We start from the raw sequence: 18,964 nt of genomic DNA on the forward strand, positions 1-18,964 counted from the left end.
TCACTTTTGTTTCCTTTAGGATGCATGCCTACAAGTACAATTACCGAGTTAAAGGCATGACTTTTTTCCCAAGAACCAGTTAAACCAGACTAATTTATATTACTGGTCCCTTATGAGGACTGAGAAAAAATAGGTACCCCCTGAGATAATGTTTCCTCAACTACAAAATGAAAATAAATTCATAGGATTATGAAGTTCAAATGACATGAGTAATTTAATTTGTAAACAGTAAAGCATAGTATAAATGGTAGCTGGTATTATCATTTTCACGGAAGATCTTACGGACAACTGAAAATTTAAGAGTCAATATTTGCTGACTCTTTCTCCACATTTCTTTGAGATGTACTTATTCTTTATAAATCAGGAAAGTACTAGTATGTATTTAAACTAAAATGGTGGCAAATACATGACTCCATCCATTCAATAAACACTCACTGAGTGCCTACCATGTGTCAGGTTAGCGTCAGGTACCACGCTAACATTTAAGATACAAATATGAAAATATTATCTATTGCCAAGGGACTCAAAAAAGCAATACAGACACTAAACAGGTGAATACTGTATAATGTAATACAGGCAACAGAAGAGGTTTACACAGGCTTTGACAGAAAAACAAAAAGGAAAGGGAACCTATCCTTGCTTGGACATGGATATACAGAATTAAGATTTTATTTAAGAGCCAGCAGAGAAAAGGGCTTACAAAGAAAAGGACTTGAGGCAAAAAAGGCAACTGTCAAGGTGAAACAACTCTTGCGGTGGCTATGAAAAAATGTCAGTTCAGTGCCACTGAGAGAGTCAAGTTCAAGGCAGAAGGTATGAGAAAGGAATCTGGAGAGGCAGGCAGGAAGGAATCAAATCTCTGCTGGCCAGATATGTTGCATTAAGACAACAGGACATTCTTCTATAGGCATGGTTGAAGACCAAAGATCTTAGGCAGGGGAATATAAGATTTTATATGGAATTCTTATTCAGATAATATTATCAGAATTTCAAATTAGGAGAACCAAATTAATGTCAACTAATTTGTTTATTCAGAGTTTTATCAAAATGCATCAAAGACAGTATCACGGTAACAATAAAATATATTAATATTTCCAGTTTACATTTTTGGTATCAAGAATTGTGTACTTAAACTCTACTATAACAACTTATACATGATAGGAACGTGCAATAGATCAATTTTCAGCTAGTTTTAATACAGCTTTTCAAATCTAGGATGAATAAGTCCTTAAATTAAAACCAAAACAGAACATACCTGAAGACATTTCTGTAGACCTATTACATCTTATTACTTTTTCCAGCTGCTCATGATTCTTGCTGCTGAGAACTTTTGCTTGAACAGGCTCTTCAGTCTGGGCTGAATGTCTGTTTCTACTTTTGCAAGGTTCACATGTGCTAGACATACTGGCACTTTCATACCCTTGAGTAAAAAAATTGACAACTGTTATCAGTTGCAACTAACTCAACCTGAAAGGGAAATTGATTTCCATAGTGAAATAGTACGAGTAACTCAATTTATAATGTTGTGAGGGCTTTGTTTAAGAAGAAATCAAAACAGTAAAGAAAATGTCTTGGAAATACCTTTGTAACAATCTTTGGAGGCATGGGGTAACAGCAATAAATTCTAACACTTCACTGTCCTTTGATATTCACCTCAGTGAATATATCCCCAACTCAAACTTCATGGTAGACCTCACATAACCCAAATTCTCTACTAGACTCCAACTTAACAATTTTTCATATTAGTAAATGTAAGAATCATATCTAGTCTATATATGTCCATAATAGACAGAAGAATAAAGGGCATTAAACAATCAAACATCTGCTTTTATATACCTTTTATAAATAATAAGACTTGGTCTAAAAATTCTTTCCCGACCATGGTGGTGGTTTAGTCGCTAAGTCGTGTCCAACTCTTGTGATCCCATGGACTGCAGCCTGCCAGGCTTCTCTGTCCATGGGATTCTCCAGGCAAGAGTATTGGAATAGGTTGCCATTTCCTTCTCCAGAGGATGTTCCCAATCCAGGAATTAAACCCGGGTCTCTTTCATTGCAGGCAGATTCTTTACCGACTGAGCTATAAGGGAAGTGCTACCCCAACCATAGGTTATACATATATTCTATTAAGTTTTCCAAGCTTCGTTGTTAATCTTTTTTACATTTGCTTTTTGGTATCTAGCACAAGGTAGAAATTCAACTTGATTTTGTTCCACATGAATAGCTGATTGATTATACCTATACTTTTCCCACTGAATTAAAATGCAAGCTTGGTCGATACATTAAATCTTATTTGTTGGGTTTTATTTCTGGACATTCCATCTGTTTTATTTATTCCAGTGCCACAGAAGTTTCACAGTATGTTTAAACATCTGGTAAGGCAAGTCCTATCTAACTTCTTTTCTTAGCTAATTTTGGACATCTGTCCTTCCACATAAGCTTTAAAATCTTTTGCCCCCGGTTTAAAACACAATCCATGGAGACTCAAAATGGAATCTCACTTGAAGTATCTGTTAATTTGCAGAGAACTGACATTAAATAATTTTACACATTCTAACTTAAGAATACAAGTATGTTTTATATTTGCTCAATCTTATTTCATGTTCTTCAAAGTTTTTCTATAGATCTAGTACATTTCTTGCTAAATTTATTCCTTATGATTTTTTGTCCCAGTAGCTCTGGATACTACTATGAAGAAAATACTCTCCACCACTTCCATTTCTACTGGGTATTATTAATACTATGATAAAGAAAAATATTGATATACTTACTTTATAACCTTATTTCACAATTACTTAAGTTAACTTAGGTAGCTATTTTCCAGTGTCTCTTGGGCTAGCTTAGAAAAAAATTAAAAATCTGTTTCCCTCCTTTTCAAACATTATTCCAATCATTTAATCTAGTCAAGATAATTTACAAAAAATGCTTAATAATGATGGTGGCAGAGAGGGAATCCCAGTTAATTTCTATCTCTGGAGTATTTTCATTACAATAGTGCTTGTAACTGGCATCAGCTAACAGCTTTTATTGTATTTAAATAACTGCCTTCCTTTTTAGGTGCATTTTCATTAGGAATGATGTAAAATTTTATCTAATCTACTGCTATGACTACATGATTTGTCCTGTAATGTATTTGATACAATAAACTATGCTGACAGATTTCCTGATAATAAATCATGATTACATTTTGACATTCTAATATTCTTTTGAGAGACTGGCAAATCTGCTAATATTGTACTTCTGAATTTATATTAACAACTGAGATTAAACTACTGCTTTCTTTACTGAGCTGTTACCTCTCCTTTTCACAGGTCCCTATCTCATTCTACGTTGTTTCTATAAAGATAGGATATGCCAACATTTTCATCTTAACAGGTGAAGATGAGCTCTTTGTCAGAGAAGAGGGCTTTTTGAGGGTATGTACATTCTCTCTGTCTCCTGGCTAGACAATGGTCAACTATTTTGATCTGCAATCTTAAGTCTTCCTTCATTAAAGATAATAATTGCCTTCCCATCTATTTTTTTCCTTCTTTAGAACTCCTTGTGTTATCAGCTCCCCAGATTTGTCTTTATACCTCTAGTCATTTCCCTCTTTCTTTTATTTCTTAGTACTTTCTGGCTTCCTTGGTGGCCCCAATGGTAAAGAATCCACCTGCAATGCAGGAGATGTGGGTTCGATTCCTGGGTTGGGAAGATTCCCTGGAGGAAGTCATGCAACCCACTCTAGTATTCCTGCCTGGAGAAATCCCATGGACGGAGAGAGGAGCCTGACAGGTACAGTCCATGGTGTCGCAAAGAGTCAGACACGACTGAGCAACTAAACATGGCCGTGGCACTTTCTGCTCTGTGCAATGACACAGTTCTTCCCTTTAATTTTCTAGGCCAGTAATTTGGAACTTAACAGCATTCATCCTCTTTTCCAAATAATCTAGACATTAAATGTAAAATCACTTTTTCTAGTTCTAAAGAATTTACAATTCAACCTGCTTTTTAAAAATAATTCTATCTGCGTAAGTATTCTGACTTCACTCAAGTGAGTATTTCCTGCAACAGTTCTGTTTTTACTAGACTTTGCCTGCTCCAGCGGTCAGCTTCTGTGTCTTCTCTCTGACTGCTGCTCCCTTCTATGTACACTGTTATAGTCACTAGGTTAGTCATGACTCTCATCTACCCTTAGGGCTGGACCCAACTGCTGGGGAGCTTTATTGGCAGCACACTGATAAGTGCCTAGAAGTCTCATGACTACACTGAAGCAATGCTCTGGCGAGTAAGTTGTCAGCCGCACATCAAGACAATAAAAGGAAGTCTCTCGATTCCTCAGTCTCATCTGCTGCAAAGGTATATGCTCTACCATGTTCAGGGTAGGCAGGATGTCACCTCCTTTTCCAATGACACCCTTTCCCATTAGTACCTTGAGGTGGCAAAAGACTGCCACTCTTGGAAGGGAACGAGGTGCCCTTCTCACAGAAGGGGTTGCATGGATTTCCTCCAATCAAGTTTCATCCAAGAACCACAGATCTCTGACTTTTGCTCCAGACATTCTCTGCAAGAGCCAGCAGATCCTAAAGCCTTGCTGCTTCTACCTCCAGATCACAATAGCTGCTGTTAGTAACAAATAAGTTCCCAAGATACTGTCAGTTTATTTTTTGTGGTATCCTATCTGGATTCAACTTCCCTTTCTTTCTCTGAAACCATCTTTCAAGTTAGGACTTTATCATCTCATACATAGGTTCCTGATTTCTTTGTTGGTCTCCCAGATTCCCAAGCCACCCTAATTCATTTTGCATGAAGCTTATTAGGAAAAGAGCTCTCTTGGTTACCATGGACTATTACACAAAACAGCAATAAATGGTATGTTTGCCAAAAGTAACAGGTAAAATGATATGAATGGTAGTACTATTGCTCATTTAATAGCAGACATAGATCAAAGAAAATGTAGTATGTTATTCTAGTAAGAAAAGCTTCCCCAGCAGCACAGTGGTAAAGAATCCACCTACCAATGCAGGAGACATGGGTTTGATCCCTGGGTCAGGAACATCATCTGGAGGAGGGCATGGCAACCCACGTCAGTATTCTTGTCTAGAGAATCCCATAGACAAGAGGAGCCTCGTGGGCTATGGTCCATAGGGTCACAAAGAGTCAGACATGACTGACTAAGCACACATTCTTTTTTTTTTTTTTTTTTATGTTAAGATCCTCAAGTGGTCATTTTATTAAACAAATACAAATTTGAAGTGTTTATGATAAAATATATCAATATTCGATAAAAATGTGTATAAACAGCACTTCTACAACTGAGAAGACATCTCAGTTTTATTAATTTTGGTGACATCTTCCCAACCATGTCTAATCTTCAGTATCTTCTTCCTCAAGCACGGCAGGAGTAATATGACTTTGCATATCAGGACAACAATTGGAAGGAAAACGGCTATCATGAAAGTTGGAGGTGTATGCCATACAAATTGTTTTATATCTACCCATTTATTCCAGGCAAAAATCAATGCATGTATTGTACCCAGCAGAAGCGAAACAATTCCTAGCTTGCTCTGAATATAGTGAAATTCTCTCCACGTCAGAGAATCACTCACAGATGGAATAGATGTCACAGCCAACAGAGCTAGTATTGCAAGTGCCACGATTCCCAGTGACACATAAATTTCCATTCTCCAAACATCATGTTCAATCCAGGCATCTTCGTTATTTTGCTGGACCTGTTGATATGCCCAGTTCAGCAACTTATATCTGTAGGATCGCCTCATCGGATAGGATAAACTGTAAATTGCATGTAGTACAGCAAAAAAGAAACTGAGAAGACCAAACTGCTTTCTTGTTACCATCCATCTATCCAACCAGTGTGGGAATTTCTTATACTTGGTTCCATTATGAAGCTGCACAACTGCTGCTATCACACCTGGCAAATAAACCAGTGCCAAGAGGGTGATGGAAACCATTGGCAAGACTTTGTTGATGACCAGGATTGGAATTTTATAAAAATACTGTTGATGGGAAGTCACAAAAGGGTGAATTATTTCCCTCAGAAGAGTGTAGAGAAAAGTCAGAGATGATACAATAGCGGCGATTTTAATTGGCAAGCGCCACTTTGGAAAGAGTTTCTGTTTTTGCTGAAGCTCTGGGGGGCAATCAAATTCATCAAAACGGGTTGTTTGGTGCAAGTGCAAAAGCACAGGTCTTTTCAGCATGCTGATCTCTTCTGAGTCTTTATTCAAATAATCATCTTCTTCTAGATTTCTCCTAGGCTTCATTTTCCAAAGTTCTTCTTGGTTTGTGATATCTTGTCTGCTCTCCATTAATTCTATAAAATAGAATGGCTTCAGCCACCCGCTTCTCGGCGTGACCTGACGGTAAGTTACAGCAGCAGAGCCAGCCCGGAGGTGCCAGTCAGCCCCACGCGGCGCCCGTGCCTCCAGAGAGCTTGCCTATCTAAGCACACATTCTAACAAGAATATTTATATAAATGAAATTAAGTTTCTGACTGCTATTATTGAATCATGTGAAAAGTGCTGAATGAATTCTAATCAAAATTAAAATATATATTATGTAGCATACACAAAATTCTCTTTAGGAAGCAGTTAATTCCCTAACAGTTAAAAAAAAAATTCAGTCATCCTCCAAAAGAGTTGAAATTGTTGAGAGAAACATGCTATAATTTTTAAGATGCTACCAAAATGGGGGGTGGGGGTGGGGGAGAACCATGGTTTTACATGAGTCTCAGATTTAAAATGTCAAGGGCTAGATTTCCAAAATTAGGGTACTACTGTTGATTAGTTTCTCTTTGGAGCACTTTAATAGTAATTCTCCAGGAAAGCAGGAGATTTAATTAAAGTTAGTAATACTTCAGAGTGACACTTGCCAGGCCAGCTGATATAACAGCAGCAATAACAACTATAATGTTCCTTACTCATATAAGGGGGTCATTTCTTGTCTTACTTCATTATTCCTTCCCTTACCTGATGTCGGGAGCCAGCGTGAGGAATCCCGCCCGTGGCAAAGATCATGAGGAAGGAAGCCCGACAAAACGGAAAGGCATGATCTGGCTTCAGGGGTTCCCCCTGGGTTTTCCTGAACATCTACCCCCAAAAAACCAGAGTCTGCCTGCCTTATTGTACTGTGCTTTCCACTCTTCTGACATTACCACCTTTTCTCTGGAAAGAGTTAATTCAGAGCTCCAGTTAACAGTCTCCTGCATATAAAAAGAATGTCTCTGGCTTAAAACCCCTTTGATGGCTTTCTAACTTATCTGACCGGTCTTTACAACTTGTGGATTGTTTACAGCCCCCAACCACGAGAGGCACAAAGCTTAAAGCATCTTAAAGATACAGAGCCTTTTCTAAAGAGCTAAAAATTATACTGGTGACAGGTTTCACTGTTGAGTCAATGACCGCTGCCAGGCCTCCATATTATCTTTTAGGCAGGTTTTAGGCACCTGAAGGATATTAATGAATGTAACTGGGATATAGAAAAAGGAATATAGTAGTTTTGATATTAGCAACACTAGACTTTTGAGTTACTTTTCTCTTTGTTATAAATCACTGTACTTCTTTCATTGTTATAAATTGTTGTGTCTTTGCTATGTAAGAATGTAACTTTATTTAGTGCTTTCTGAGAGTGGCACCAGACTTTGGGAAGAAAAACACTATTAGGGCACATAAGTCTTCTGGCTGACAAACCCTTATCAGAAAAGGGCCGTAAAATGTTAACTGGCCTTCTGGCCAGAAGATGATGTAAATCACCTAAAACTTGTGTATACAACTAAGTATGTAGAGAGAAAGCCTGGTCTCGATAAGAGTCAGGGCTGCTGACGCTGCATAATTTTATATTATCCATTGATCTCTATGTACAAAATAAGGTATAAAAAGCCTTTACAACAATAGAGGATGGGCCAGTCACTGGAAAGACTGGTTTCCCCCAGGTCTTCTTTTCTTACTCTATTTTCAGGCTGAATTCCCATCTGGGGCGTGGAGGCTCACCATGTCTACTTACTTGCCCCGGCTTCTAAGATCCACACGAGAGGGAGCCCAAGACCGGGCACCCCCGCTATTCAAGAGGACTCCGGTGGCCTAACATAGATGGTGCAAATTCCTTGTCTTGGAACTTTACTGGTTTTCCACGTAAACCAAGTTATTCAGCCTCTTTTCTCCACTAAATTTTCCTACTACACTATTCTTTACTAATCTCTCTTTTATACTTCTAAATAAGTTTTCCTCGCCTATGCCGCCTCCCCTTCAAATTACCCTGGACCCACCGGGGCAGGACCCCAGCAACCTCCTTTTTGTTTTCCTCAGCACAAGTGGCTGACACAGCCAGCTGAGTCGCCATTATAGGGAAACAGCCTGGCCATGGCCTAGACCTTCCATGTACCCACACAGAGAAGGACTGACTTGTCAATGAATCTAAGTCTTGGGAGAAGGCCTTATCGTCCCCCTGTAACATGGAACACAGGAACCTCCCTCTCTCTCTCCCCTGAAAGATTTCATGAAAGGATTTCTCACCTCCTCCTGGGCTCTGATAAAATATAAGACCAAGTTTGGCTCACACCACTGAGGGCACACCTCCATTCTGTACTGCAGCTTAGCCACAGCACAGCACTGGCTCTGAAGTTTCAGGGTGTCCCATGCATGATGCAACCGCCGTCTTGGTGTCACCTTTGTGGTGGGATAAGGGACACAGGGAGTGGGCACTTTTGGCCTTTCTCTGACTTTGTGAGTTATAAACTCTCTGGATCTAAAGAGGGCCACATCTGTCGGGACTTGTCTTGCCTGATGCTGGACATTTATTTAACCTCAGTCTTCATCAGTGAGCACAAAGAGTGGGGGAAGAAATGGAAAGATTCAGGGCTGGGTAGAACCCCAAAGTCATTACACAAACAGTCCCAACCAATTTCCCAAAAGAACAAGGACCATCTCAACTATGTGCTTCTACTTCTCTAATAACATCAAAAGAGGAAACAGGCCTGGTAGATGGAGCCAAATTATGGGTCTGATAACCAAGTTATAACTCAAGTACCCATCCAGCAATGCCAAGAAATCATGCTAAACTCATAAAATCTGAATTTGAACTGAAGTTTGAAAAATGATTAGCACATAATTAGTAAAATCTTACTTTGCATGCAATAATATATATCTTCATAAAGACCTTCTAAAGATTATTGTCATTGGTATACTACCATCATGGGAAACAAAGTTAAATTAAGATTTAGCATACTAACTCTGAAAGACTGTCAACATGTGCAAAAAACCAGATTAACAGTTCATACGGGTCAGTATATATGTCTATCCTTTATCTCGCAAGATAGCAACTTAACTCCCACTGTGCTGGTCTATTTGCCACATCCTATTTCTTTCCGCAGTTCTCTCAAACTCCCTTCTTGCTTCATCCTGACTCTATACTACTTTTCTTATTGTTACTACAATTTGGAATGCTTTCCAATCTTCCCTCTATCGACCTCCATACCTAAATCCTTTAAGACAAAGCAAACATTCTTTTTGCTAAGAAGTCATGGCTATTCCTATCCCATAAAGAGAACAAAAGCAGCATAAGTTAGTGGTCTGGCTCAGCACTTCTCAGTCTTTAATGTGCATATACTCATATTAAAACACCTGGAATCTTGCTAACATGTGTAATGAAAAGCAATGTTAGTGTAACATGGGGCCCAAGAGTCTCCAATTCTAATAAGCTCCCAGATGATACAAATGCTGCCTGTCCATGGTTCACATTCTAAACAGCAAGGATTTAGGTCATTTGATTTTGCTACATATTATTTTGACTCTGTATATATTAATTTGGTTCTCCTCAGTTCAGTTCAGTTCAGTCGCTCAGTCGTGTCCGATTCTTTGTGACCCCATGAATCACAGCACGCCAGGCCTCCCTGTCCATCACCAACTCCCGGAGTTTACTCAGACTCATGTCCATTGAGTCAGTGATGCCATCCAGCCATCTCATCTTCTGTCGTCCCCTTCTCCTCCTGCTCCCAATCCCTCTCAGCATCAGAGTCTTTTCCAATGAGTCAACTCTTCACATGAGGTGGCCAAAGTACTGGAGTTTCAGCTTCAGCATCATTCCCTCCAAAGAAATCCCAGGGCTGATCTCCTTCAGAATGGACTGACTGGATCTTCTTGCAGTCCAAGGGACTCTCAAGAGTCTTCTCCATCACCACAGTTCAAAAGCAGCAATTCTTTGGCACTAACCTTTCTTCACAGACCAACTCTCATATCCACACATGACCACTGGAAAAACCATAGCCTTGACTAGATGGACCTTTGCTGGCAAAGTAATGTCTCTGCTTTTGAATATCCTATCTAGGTTGGTCATAACTTTTCTTCCAAGGTGTAAGCGTCTTTTAATTTCATGGCTGCAGTCACCATCTGCAGTGATTTTGGAGCCCCCAAAAATTAAGTCTGACACTGTTTCCCCATCTATTTGCCATGAAGTGATGGGACCGGATGCCATGATCTTCGTTTTCTGAATGTTGAGCTTTAAGTCAACTTTTTCACTCTCCTCTTTCACTTTCATCAAGAGGCTTTTTAGTTCGTCTTCACTTTCTGCCATAAGGGTGGTATCATCTGCATATCTGAGGTTACTAATGTCTCCCGGCAATCTTGATTCCAGCTTATTAGGTCTTTTATCTTTGTGTGCGAGCCTTAAAGGGGAACTCTCACTGACAGATGGTCTTAAATGCCTCTTTGACAAATGTGTGTGTTCTGGGCAAGTATTTTGATACTTAAATGTGAGAGCAAATAGATTAGAATGTCCATCTTTGCCTTAAGGTAGAAAAAAAGCTGACTTGTATATCGGGAACCATAATTCTTCAGAGAAGGCAATGGCACCCCACTCCAGTACTCTTGCCTGGAAAATCCCATGGACGGAGGAGCCTGGTAGGCTGCAGTCCATGGGGTCACGAAGAGTCGGACACGACTGGAGCGACTTAGCAGTAGCAGCAAACAAATTTCAAAAATACAAATTCACCAGGATTTCTAGGTTAAGGTAGCCATGGCCAAATGTTGGTTCAGAGTCTCTAAGACCCTGATACTCAAACTGTAGTCCACAGACTACAATGTCAATACTGGTCAACAATCCTGGGGAGCTTGTTAGAAATGAAGACTATCAGGTCCCTTCTGGGACTGACTGAATCAAACTCTTGACACTAAACAAGATTCCCAAGGAGATCTGTATGAAATGTTAACATTTAAGAAGCACTGACCTAGTACACACAAATTAATTAGCTGCAAGAGAGAATGCTGGGATAACAAATGTTAGTTTCTTTCCTTTTATTCATAAGACAAAAAACTATTTTGCTGGGGCAGGTATTATACTTCAATATGATGTTCAGAGTTACCCAGACAGTCTCTCTCTAAGTGATCACTATCTACTCAAACATTATCTAGTGGCATCAAGAGTGACCATGGAGAAGGCACAAATGTATTTTCATTCATTTGGATGGTTTCAGATCACTAACTAATCTGCTAAGTAACCAGCTCCTCCCAAACCTACACAACTGAAAAATCACTTCAAGAATGATAATGCATATGCTGAGAAAAATTCTGCCCCTGTTCAAATCCACTTTTTTAACCATCAAATCATATTCTCTACATGGGAGTAGAGTGAGTCCAGAACTTTAGGATACATGAAGTATTGAAATGGAAAAAAAAAAAAATGTACATGTATTCTTTTTCATGTTCATAGTTTTCATCAGATTTTTCAAGGGTTTCATTATCCAAAAATGCTTGAGATAAATGCTGCCAAAGTTCACAAGTGGATTTTTAACTGCAAAGTGCCCTAGGTCCCTTCAGTTCAGTTCAGTTGCTCAGTTGTGTCCGACTCTTTGCGACCCCATGAACTGCAGCATGCCAGGCCTCCCTGTCCATCACTAACTCCCAGAGTCCACCCAAACCCATGTCCATTGAGTCGGTGATGCCATCCAACCATCTGATCCTCTGTCGTCCCCTTCTCCTCCTGCCCTCAATCTTTCCCAGCATTGGGGTCTTTTCAAATGAGTCAGCTCTTTGCATCAGGTAGCCAAAGTATTGGAGTTTCAGCTTCAGCATCAGTCCTTCCAATGAATATTCAGGACTGATTTCCTTTAGGACGGATTGGTTGGATCTCCTACTACACTTATATGTATTGTAGCTTCCAAGAGAGGGAGGCAGTGGGTGCAGTAAGTTTTCAAACTTTTCTGATTATAAACCTAGAATATTTTGTTCTCAAGCACCAGATACTATATCCTTGAACACAGAACAACCTTTCAAGGCCACAGTCAAAAAGTGTCCCTTGCAAATTGGAAGGAGCATTGTTTAGCTACAATGTTCCAGATTTTAGCTAATAAATGTATTTTTAATCTAGCAGTAGACTTCAGTAAATCCTTCAAAAATCATAGCATGCAGTGAACACTATAAAGAGAACTTTAATGTGATACTCAATGACAAGCTTCAATAAAATATGGGTTAATGCTTTATCATACTAGCTAAGGTTCAATTCCTGAAGGATTAAGAGCAAACTTCTTTCAAAAGTGATTTCATCTACATGATATTCAAAGACTGCAATGTAGTTACAGGGCCACATTTCTTTACATGAATCCATCACAGATCTAGCCAGAAATCATGTATAAAGTGTTACGTGTAATATTAAACTATAGAACAGTAAAAACTTCCAAGCTCACAGGAACCACCATACATAGGAAACATAAGAAGTTTTAAGAAGGCACTAAAAAGAATATATGTCATGTTTTAAAATATCTACAACATTAAATCCTACTTGACACATTTTATTTAAAATGTTCTTAAAGGTAACTAAAAAATGACTTTGTTCAAGTGGGTCTAAACAGCACCTACCCATCTAGCCATATTGCAATTATTTACAACAGTGAGAGTAAGGTTACCAATAGTTACGCTTATCAACAGTCAACAAATTTCAGTACTTACCAATATTTTTCACTCTGCTTTTCAGTTGAGTAGAATGCCTCTTCTTACTCTTTGATTTGGGAGTTTTATCTTTAGATGCCAAGCTGGCCTGTGCAGATGCTTTCCTTGACTTGAATGTTTTAGTTACTGTTGTTGGATCTACTGGGTCAAGCATACTGTTAAAGCTTTCTAAGGACACTTCATCAAACTGGCGTCTTCTCCTACTGGTATCTAGTTGATTTTTGCGATTACTATTTGTTGTTTTCTCTACAGACACTGCAAATCCAGTCTTGAGAAATGGCTTTTCTACTTCACCTTCTTGGTCATAAAACCATGGTGTCCTACTGTTCTCCACTTCCTCTTCAGGCTGTTTTTGATTCCTTACCAATGAAAATAAGTTTTTATATATTACAATGGTACATTTCTATGTCTGTGGAAAACTCCAGATATACTTAATTTGTAGTGTACTAGTAGAGTCAGAGAAATAAAAATTAACAGGCTATAAAAATATTCACACCAAATACACATTAAATATGAAAACATTACACAGACTAATTTACTGAATTACTTTAAAATTTAATTTTGGACCTTTCTCACTAAACCATTTTCACTAGTAAAAGTTCCAAAGATCCAACATTCAAGATGGAAAAGAGTGGGAAAGAAAAATCAAGGGAGGATGGGACATAAAAGGAAAAAACAAAACACAGAAGCAACTGAAAAAGAACCATAGCTAGAAACATGCATGGGTCTGTGTCACCTACAGAAGTCCAAATATAAGCAGAATTTGGTGAAGACAACTGGCCACATGACTAGTAATTTTTTTCTCTGCACATTAAACCTTGTTTAGCTCTATTAGTCTAGTGTCACTTTCCAAATTTTATCTACTAAACATCCTTTAATATGTTAACAGGAATTCAATGGTTACCTAAGTCTGGGGGAAAAAATGGGCAAAACAAAGTTAAACAGGCACTTCTCAGAACTTTTAATATGCCAAGGACCTTTAATAAATGTCTTAGAAGGGAACACAGTGAACAGCATGGACAAAACTGATATTACAGAACCTGACATGGGCAACAGTGTTCTAAGAATATAATTTGGGAGACACTGATCTACAGGGAGTAACTCAAGATAAAGACTAGCAGACCTACAGTTTACATGCCAAATTCAACTTGCTGCTTGTTTTTGTATGGCCTGAGAGCTATGAATGAGCTTTATATTCTTAAAAGGTTAGGGGAAAAAAAGAGAAAAATAGCTTGTGACACATGAAAATCATATAAAATTCAAATTTCACTGATCATAGATCAAATGTTATTGGAACACAGCAATTCATATGTTTACATAACTGTTTATGAATGCTTCTATACAAAAATGGCATAGACAAATGGTTATCTCTATCTCTAGCAATATTTACTAGCTAGGCCTTTATAGGAACAATTTTCTAATCCCAGCTCAAGACTACAATGTTTCATTTGACCTCTTTGTTATCTCCAGCCATTTAATTCAGAGAACCTGTAACAACTGAAATTTTATCAAGAGATGAGGTCTAATTAGAAGTAGTCAAATATTTAAAACAGTAACATCCCGACCCATCCTTTACTTTTTAACTACCAATTACATATAAAATATAGTTAATACTGAAGCAGGGACCTTTCAACAGGAAGGCTAAAGCTTTGAATAAATGTCCATTGCTTGAATCATTTTTGAATGGCAACTGAGCACTAAACACAGTCTCAGGCTCTGACAATAGGATACTTTCACAGAATAAAATGAGACTTAACAGGAAAAAGTGGTTAGTACAGCTAAGAAAAGGCATCAACAAGTTCAGGGCAGTCTATCCCAGGATTCCTCAAGACAAACATGAAGTCGAATTCTAAGAATTTGTTATTAAGTAAAAAAAAAAAAAAAGTTCATGATCTAAAACTATCAAAACGCTAACAGCTTGAGACATGCCCCAACACATGACTGAAAGGAAGGTAGTGTAACATACACTTATAAAGGAACAGGAAAGACAAAATCATACAGACAGTTCTGACAGAACAAGTATTTGGCTCAACGAATCTCTAATTTTTCATCCTTTTAAAGTTTTTCTGAAGGAAATAACAATAAAAAAGTTATAATATTTTTACCAGCTGGCTATCACAATCATTTTCTGGATTAAAACAATCATAAAAAACTTATTTACCGAGCCATAAAAATGCTTAGAGAATGATTAACCTGGGCCAATAAGTCTTTCACACTGTTTGAGTCAAAATTATAACTGGGAAGAATATCACATTGAAAAATAGTAAATGTGTGAGAAACAAAGAAAACCTTGCCTATGACTAATAACATGTATCACTAAAATTTTCTTGGCAAAACTTGTTTTTACAATCTAATAGTACTCGACATTACATTTGGATGTGCCCTGGGCATATACTCTAATCAGGGGCTACGAATCAAACAAGTCATCACTTTATAAAAACCATCCTCCAGTATTAATGTTAGTTTCCAGTTCTAAACCAATGAACAGTGAACTGTTTATAATCTTAAAGAAAGATACGAAATCAAGGCCAAAGACACTCTATAGGTTAGGTCTTATCCTTTCAAACTGAATCTCACAGGACACTGATCAAAACTCTGCACTGTTCTTAAAGCAGCGTTAGCAGCAGATGCCCGAGAGACCTCTGGTAAGAAGTCAAAGCTTCATTCTCAACACTCTCAAGCCAAACAATCACAAACATCCTCCCTAATTACATTTTCAAATGACATATAATACATATAATCACCAAGTGATGCTTAAGCAAATAATGGATTATGGTTACAATAAAGTACCTTTGTTTTTCTGCTCCAATAGAAGAACTACTTTCAAAAGGTTTTGGAAAAGCCATGTATTCTGTTTTCCCCGAAGGATTCTGGGCTAACGGTTGCTGCTGTTCAGTGGGTGTAGAAATATTTTGAGAAAAATCTCCAAAATTAGAAGGAAATAAAGGGCTGAAATTCATACCTAGTAAATAAAAACAATGGGTAAGATACAGAAGCACCTTTAACCTTAAAACAAAATTGAAAGATAGTTTTAATTAAATGTACCATTCCAATCCACCAAAACAAAAAACTAATTAAAATAAACTAACAGAGTGGTTCAGTGGTAAAGAATCCACCTGCTAATGCAAGAGATGAAGGTTTGATCCCTGGGTCAGGAAGATCCCCTACAGAAGGAAATGGCAGCCCACTTCAGTATTCTTGCTGGGGAAATCCCATGGACAGAGGAGCCTGATGGGCTACAATCCACGGGGTTGCAAATGAGTTGGACACGATTTAGCAACTAAACGTAACTCATTTATTTAATCACTGTTTTACAGCTCAGTCCTACTATGTTTTCAGCATTGGTGATTCAAAGATAAATATCGATCCCGACCTCCTCAAGAGTTAAAAGTTAGAAAAAATAATACATGATATTTATTAAAGTAAGCAAGACTCTACTGCAGGTGCATTAGACTCTGCTGTAGGCACGTTACGTGTGACTTCTTTCAATGCTCAAAACAATGCTGTGAAATAGGTACTCTATTTACTTTACTAGTGAGAAAATAGGCTTAGAGATCAAATGCCTAGTAAATGAAAGAGAAAGTTAGATCTCAGGTCTGCATGACTTCAAAGCTCAGGTTTTTTCCACTCTAACTGGGAAGTAAAATATAATCACATACTTTAACATACAGTGCTGCATCAGAGGTATTTGCAAAAGGGCCACTAACAACTTGGGGTAGAAGGGGAACAAGGTTTCAAGAAACTGAACTAGATGATGAAGAATGAAGAGTGTCTGAACAGAGCTGCCATGGGTAAAAGGCGTATTATATCAAAAAGGAACAGTATGTGTAATTGCCTACAATATTTGTTAAACAGCCTAGTCAAAAAACTTTTACTGCCAGTATTAACCCACACTCAAGAACTAAAAAACCTGTTCAACTGTTTAACACCATTACTTTTGCAATTCCATTAAGAAAATACACTGTGATATATGAATATTTATATTTACAAAACCCTCCCAATCTTTTTTCTCTTCATATATTCTCTGGCAAACACCTTCAACTCCTCTCTCTTCATGACCCATCTAACTGATCATTCTATCTCCAGAACATCTTTAAAATTACTCCTTAAAAAAAAAAAATAAATAAATAAAATTACTCCTTAAAAAAAATAAATAAATAAAAATAAAAAAATAAAATAAAATTACTCCTTTTTCTTACCACTACTGCCAATGCCTTAGGTCAAACCATCGTCCCCTTCCTGCTATTACAATAGCCTTTTGTTCACCATCTATACTCTCAGCTCTGTCCCTCCAATCTCAATCAACACCATGACTAGTGTCACCATTCTAAAATATAAATTTCATGCCATTCCTCTGCCCAAAGTCTGCCAGTGGCCCCTCTAGAAAGCAATGGAAAGTCCAAGCTTCTTTGCCCAGCACAAGGGCCTCTGCTGTGTTCCAGCACATGAACTACTCTGCTCCTGCCATGGCCCAAAACACCAGCCACACTTTATGACCTCTAAATTCTCTACATGATACACCTGTTCCCCTGCTTTGCCACTCTAAGTGGTTCCATTGATCAGAAAGTCCTTTCCCTTCTAATCTCCCTGGAAAAAAGTTCCATCAGTTCTTTAGCTTTACTATCCCTTTCTAGATTTGCCGACAATCCTGTCCCAGCAAAAAGCAGGCTATTCAACCCCACCTGCACCAAGCTGACAGCACCCATGACAAAGCACCAAGCACTTAGTGACACTTTTAGCTTCTCCACTAGACCCTTAAATCCCTTAAAGCATCAGCTTTACTCATCTTTGAATCCCAGCCACTTATATACTGTATGGCACAAGACAGGTGGAGAAAGTCTGAATAAAAGTCTGAACTAAAGAAAAGTAAATATGAGCCTGATCCAGTCACCCTTAGTCTAGAGGTATATCTCCCTACAAAGACATAAAACTCCTCTAGAAGGGTGCTGTCTTATGCACCTCTCCTCTCCTAATATCTTACATAGTACCTGATGTATAGCAGTCAGTAAACAGGTTCATTTCTTTCTCCTTGATAAACAGTTGTGGAATAATTCAAAGGTGTAAGACTAAGCAAACATTTCATAACTTATTTTATTTCATTAGCAACCATACTCAGTTTAAACATTCACTATAAAGAATTAAAGTAGAAAAGAATTTATATTTTTCTTTGCAAACATTTCCTACCATTCCAAAAGTGACTGATAAAAATCCATGTATTAGACAAATGTTATTCTCAAGGACTCTGCATTTACTTACTTTCATTTAAGTTTCTGGCCACTTACTTGGTGCAAATGATGAAAAATTAGTAAACCCCGGTAGGTTAAACAGATTTACAGGCTGAGTTGGAAAGTTGAAAGGACAAAATAAACTGGGAGAAGGAGGGTGTGACGCACCACTGCCTCCTTCCTTGCTTGCAGGTTTTTCTGGATGCTGATTTTGTTGGCGCATGAGTTCACTGAGCATTTGTTTCAACCTATAAAAGTTGAAGGAGTCAGTAGTTTAAAGGTTAGTTATATTACCATCTATGTCAAGTACATCCAGAAAGTGTGTGTGTATATATATAAAATGATTCAACAGTATGTGGAACACAGGGTTCTCTGGTGGCTCAGTGGTAAAGAATTCGCCTACCAATGCAGGAGACATGAGTTCGATCCCTAGTCTGCAAAGATGCCACATGCCACAACTACTGAGCCTGTGCTCGAGAGCCTGAGAACTGCAACTACTGAAGCCTGGGTGCCCTAGAGCCCATGCTCCACAACAGGAGAAGCCACTGTAATAAGAAGCCTGTGCCAACCACAGAGTAGCCCATGTTCACTGCAACTACAGAAAAAACCCACACAGCAATGAAGATCCAACCCAGCCATAATTATATTTATTATATTTATAATATTTATATTTATAATAAAAAATATAACATAATGTTAAATAACAGTTAATTAAAAACAAAACAAAAAACAGTATGTGGAACAAGCTGGCTGCTCCAATGTTTACTAGAACAAATATTTGCTTGTGCTGCACACTTAATAACTTAG

General features: G+C 38.1%; 2 protein-coding genes across 51 annotated transcripts in view; both read right to left on the reverse strand.

Annotated features, from left to right (window-relative positions):
• Nucleotides 1–18,964, reverse strand: part of PCM1 (pericentriolar material 1) — a 90,846-nt gene that overhangs the window by 29,823 nt on the left and 42,059 nt on the right. For all 50 annotated transcript variants that reach the window (XM_060406989.1, XM_060406987.1, XM_060406978.1 and 47 more), the window contains 4 exons: nt 18,215–18,405; nt 15,723–15,894; nt 12,933–13,291; nt 1,256–1,420 (listed from right to left, as the gene is read on the reverse strand). In XM_060406989.1, coding sequence (XP_060262972.1) covers nt 1,256–1,420; nt 12,933–13,291; nt 15,723–15,894; nt 18,215–18,405 — 887 coding nt within the window. The remainder of the gene's footprint in view (nt 1–1,255; nt 1,421–12,932; nt 13,292–15,722; nt 15,895–18,214; nt 18,406–18,964) is intronic.
• On the reverse strand, nt 3,480–6,438 carry LOC101118415 (metalloreductase STEAP1). The gene has a single exon (XM_027962595.3). The coding sequence runs from the start codon at nt 6,303–6,305 to the stop codon at nt 5,286–5,288; it is 1,020 nt and encodes a 339-aa protein (XP_027818396.1). The 5' UTR covers nt 6,306–6,438; the 3' UTR covers nt 3,480–5,285.

This window comes from Ovis aries, chromosome 26 (genome assembly GCF_016772045.2).
Source record: "Ovis aries strain OAR_USU_Benz2616 breed Rambouillet chromosome 26, ARS-UI_Ramb_v3.0, whole genome shotgun sequence".
NCBI lineage: Eukaryota > Metazoa > Chordata > Mammalia > Artiodactyla > Bovidae > Ovis > Ovis aries.

Excerpts from the sequence above, each read along its gene's own strand:
- LOC101118415 (XM_027962595.3), bottom strand. The coding sequence starts at position 6,305 with ATGGAGAGCAGACAAGATATCACAAACCAAGAAGAACTTTGGAAAATG.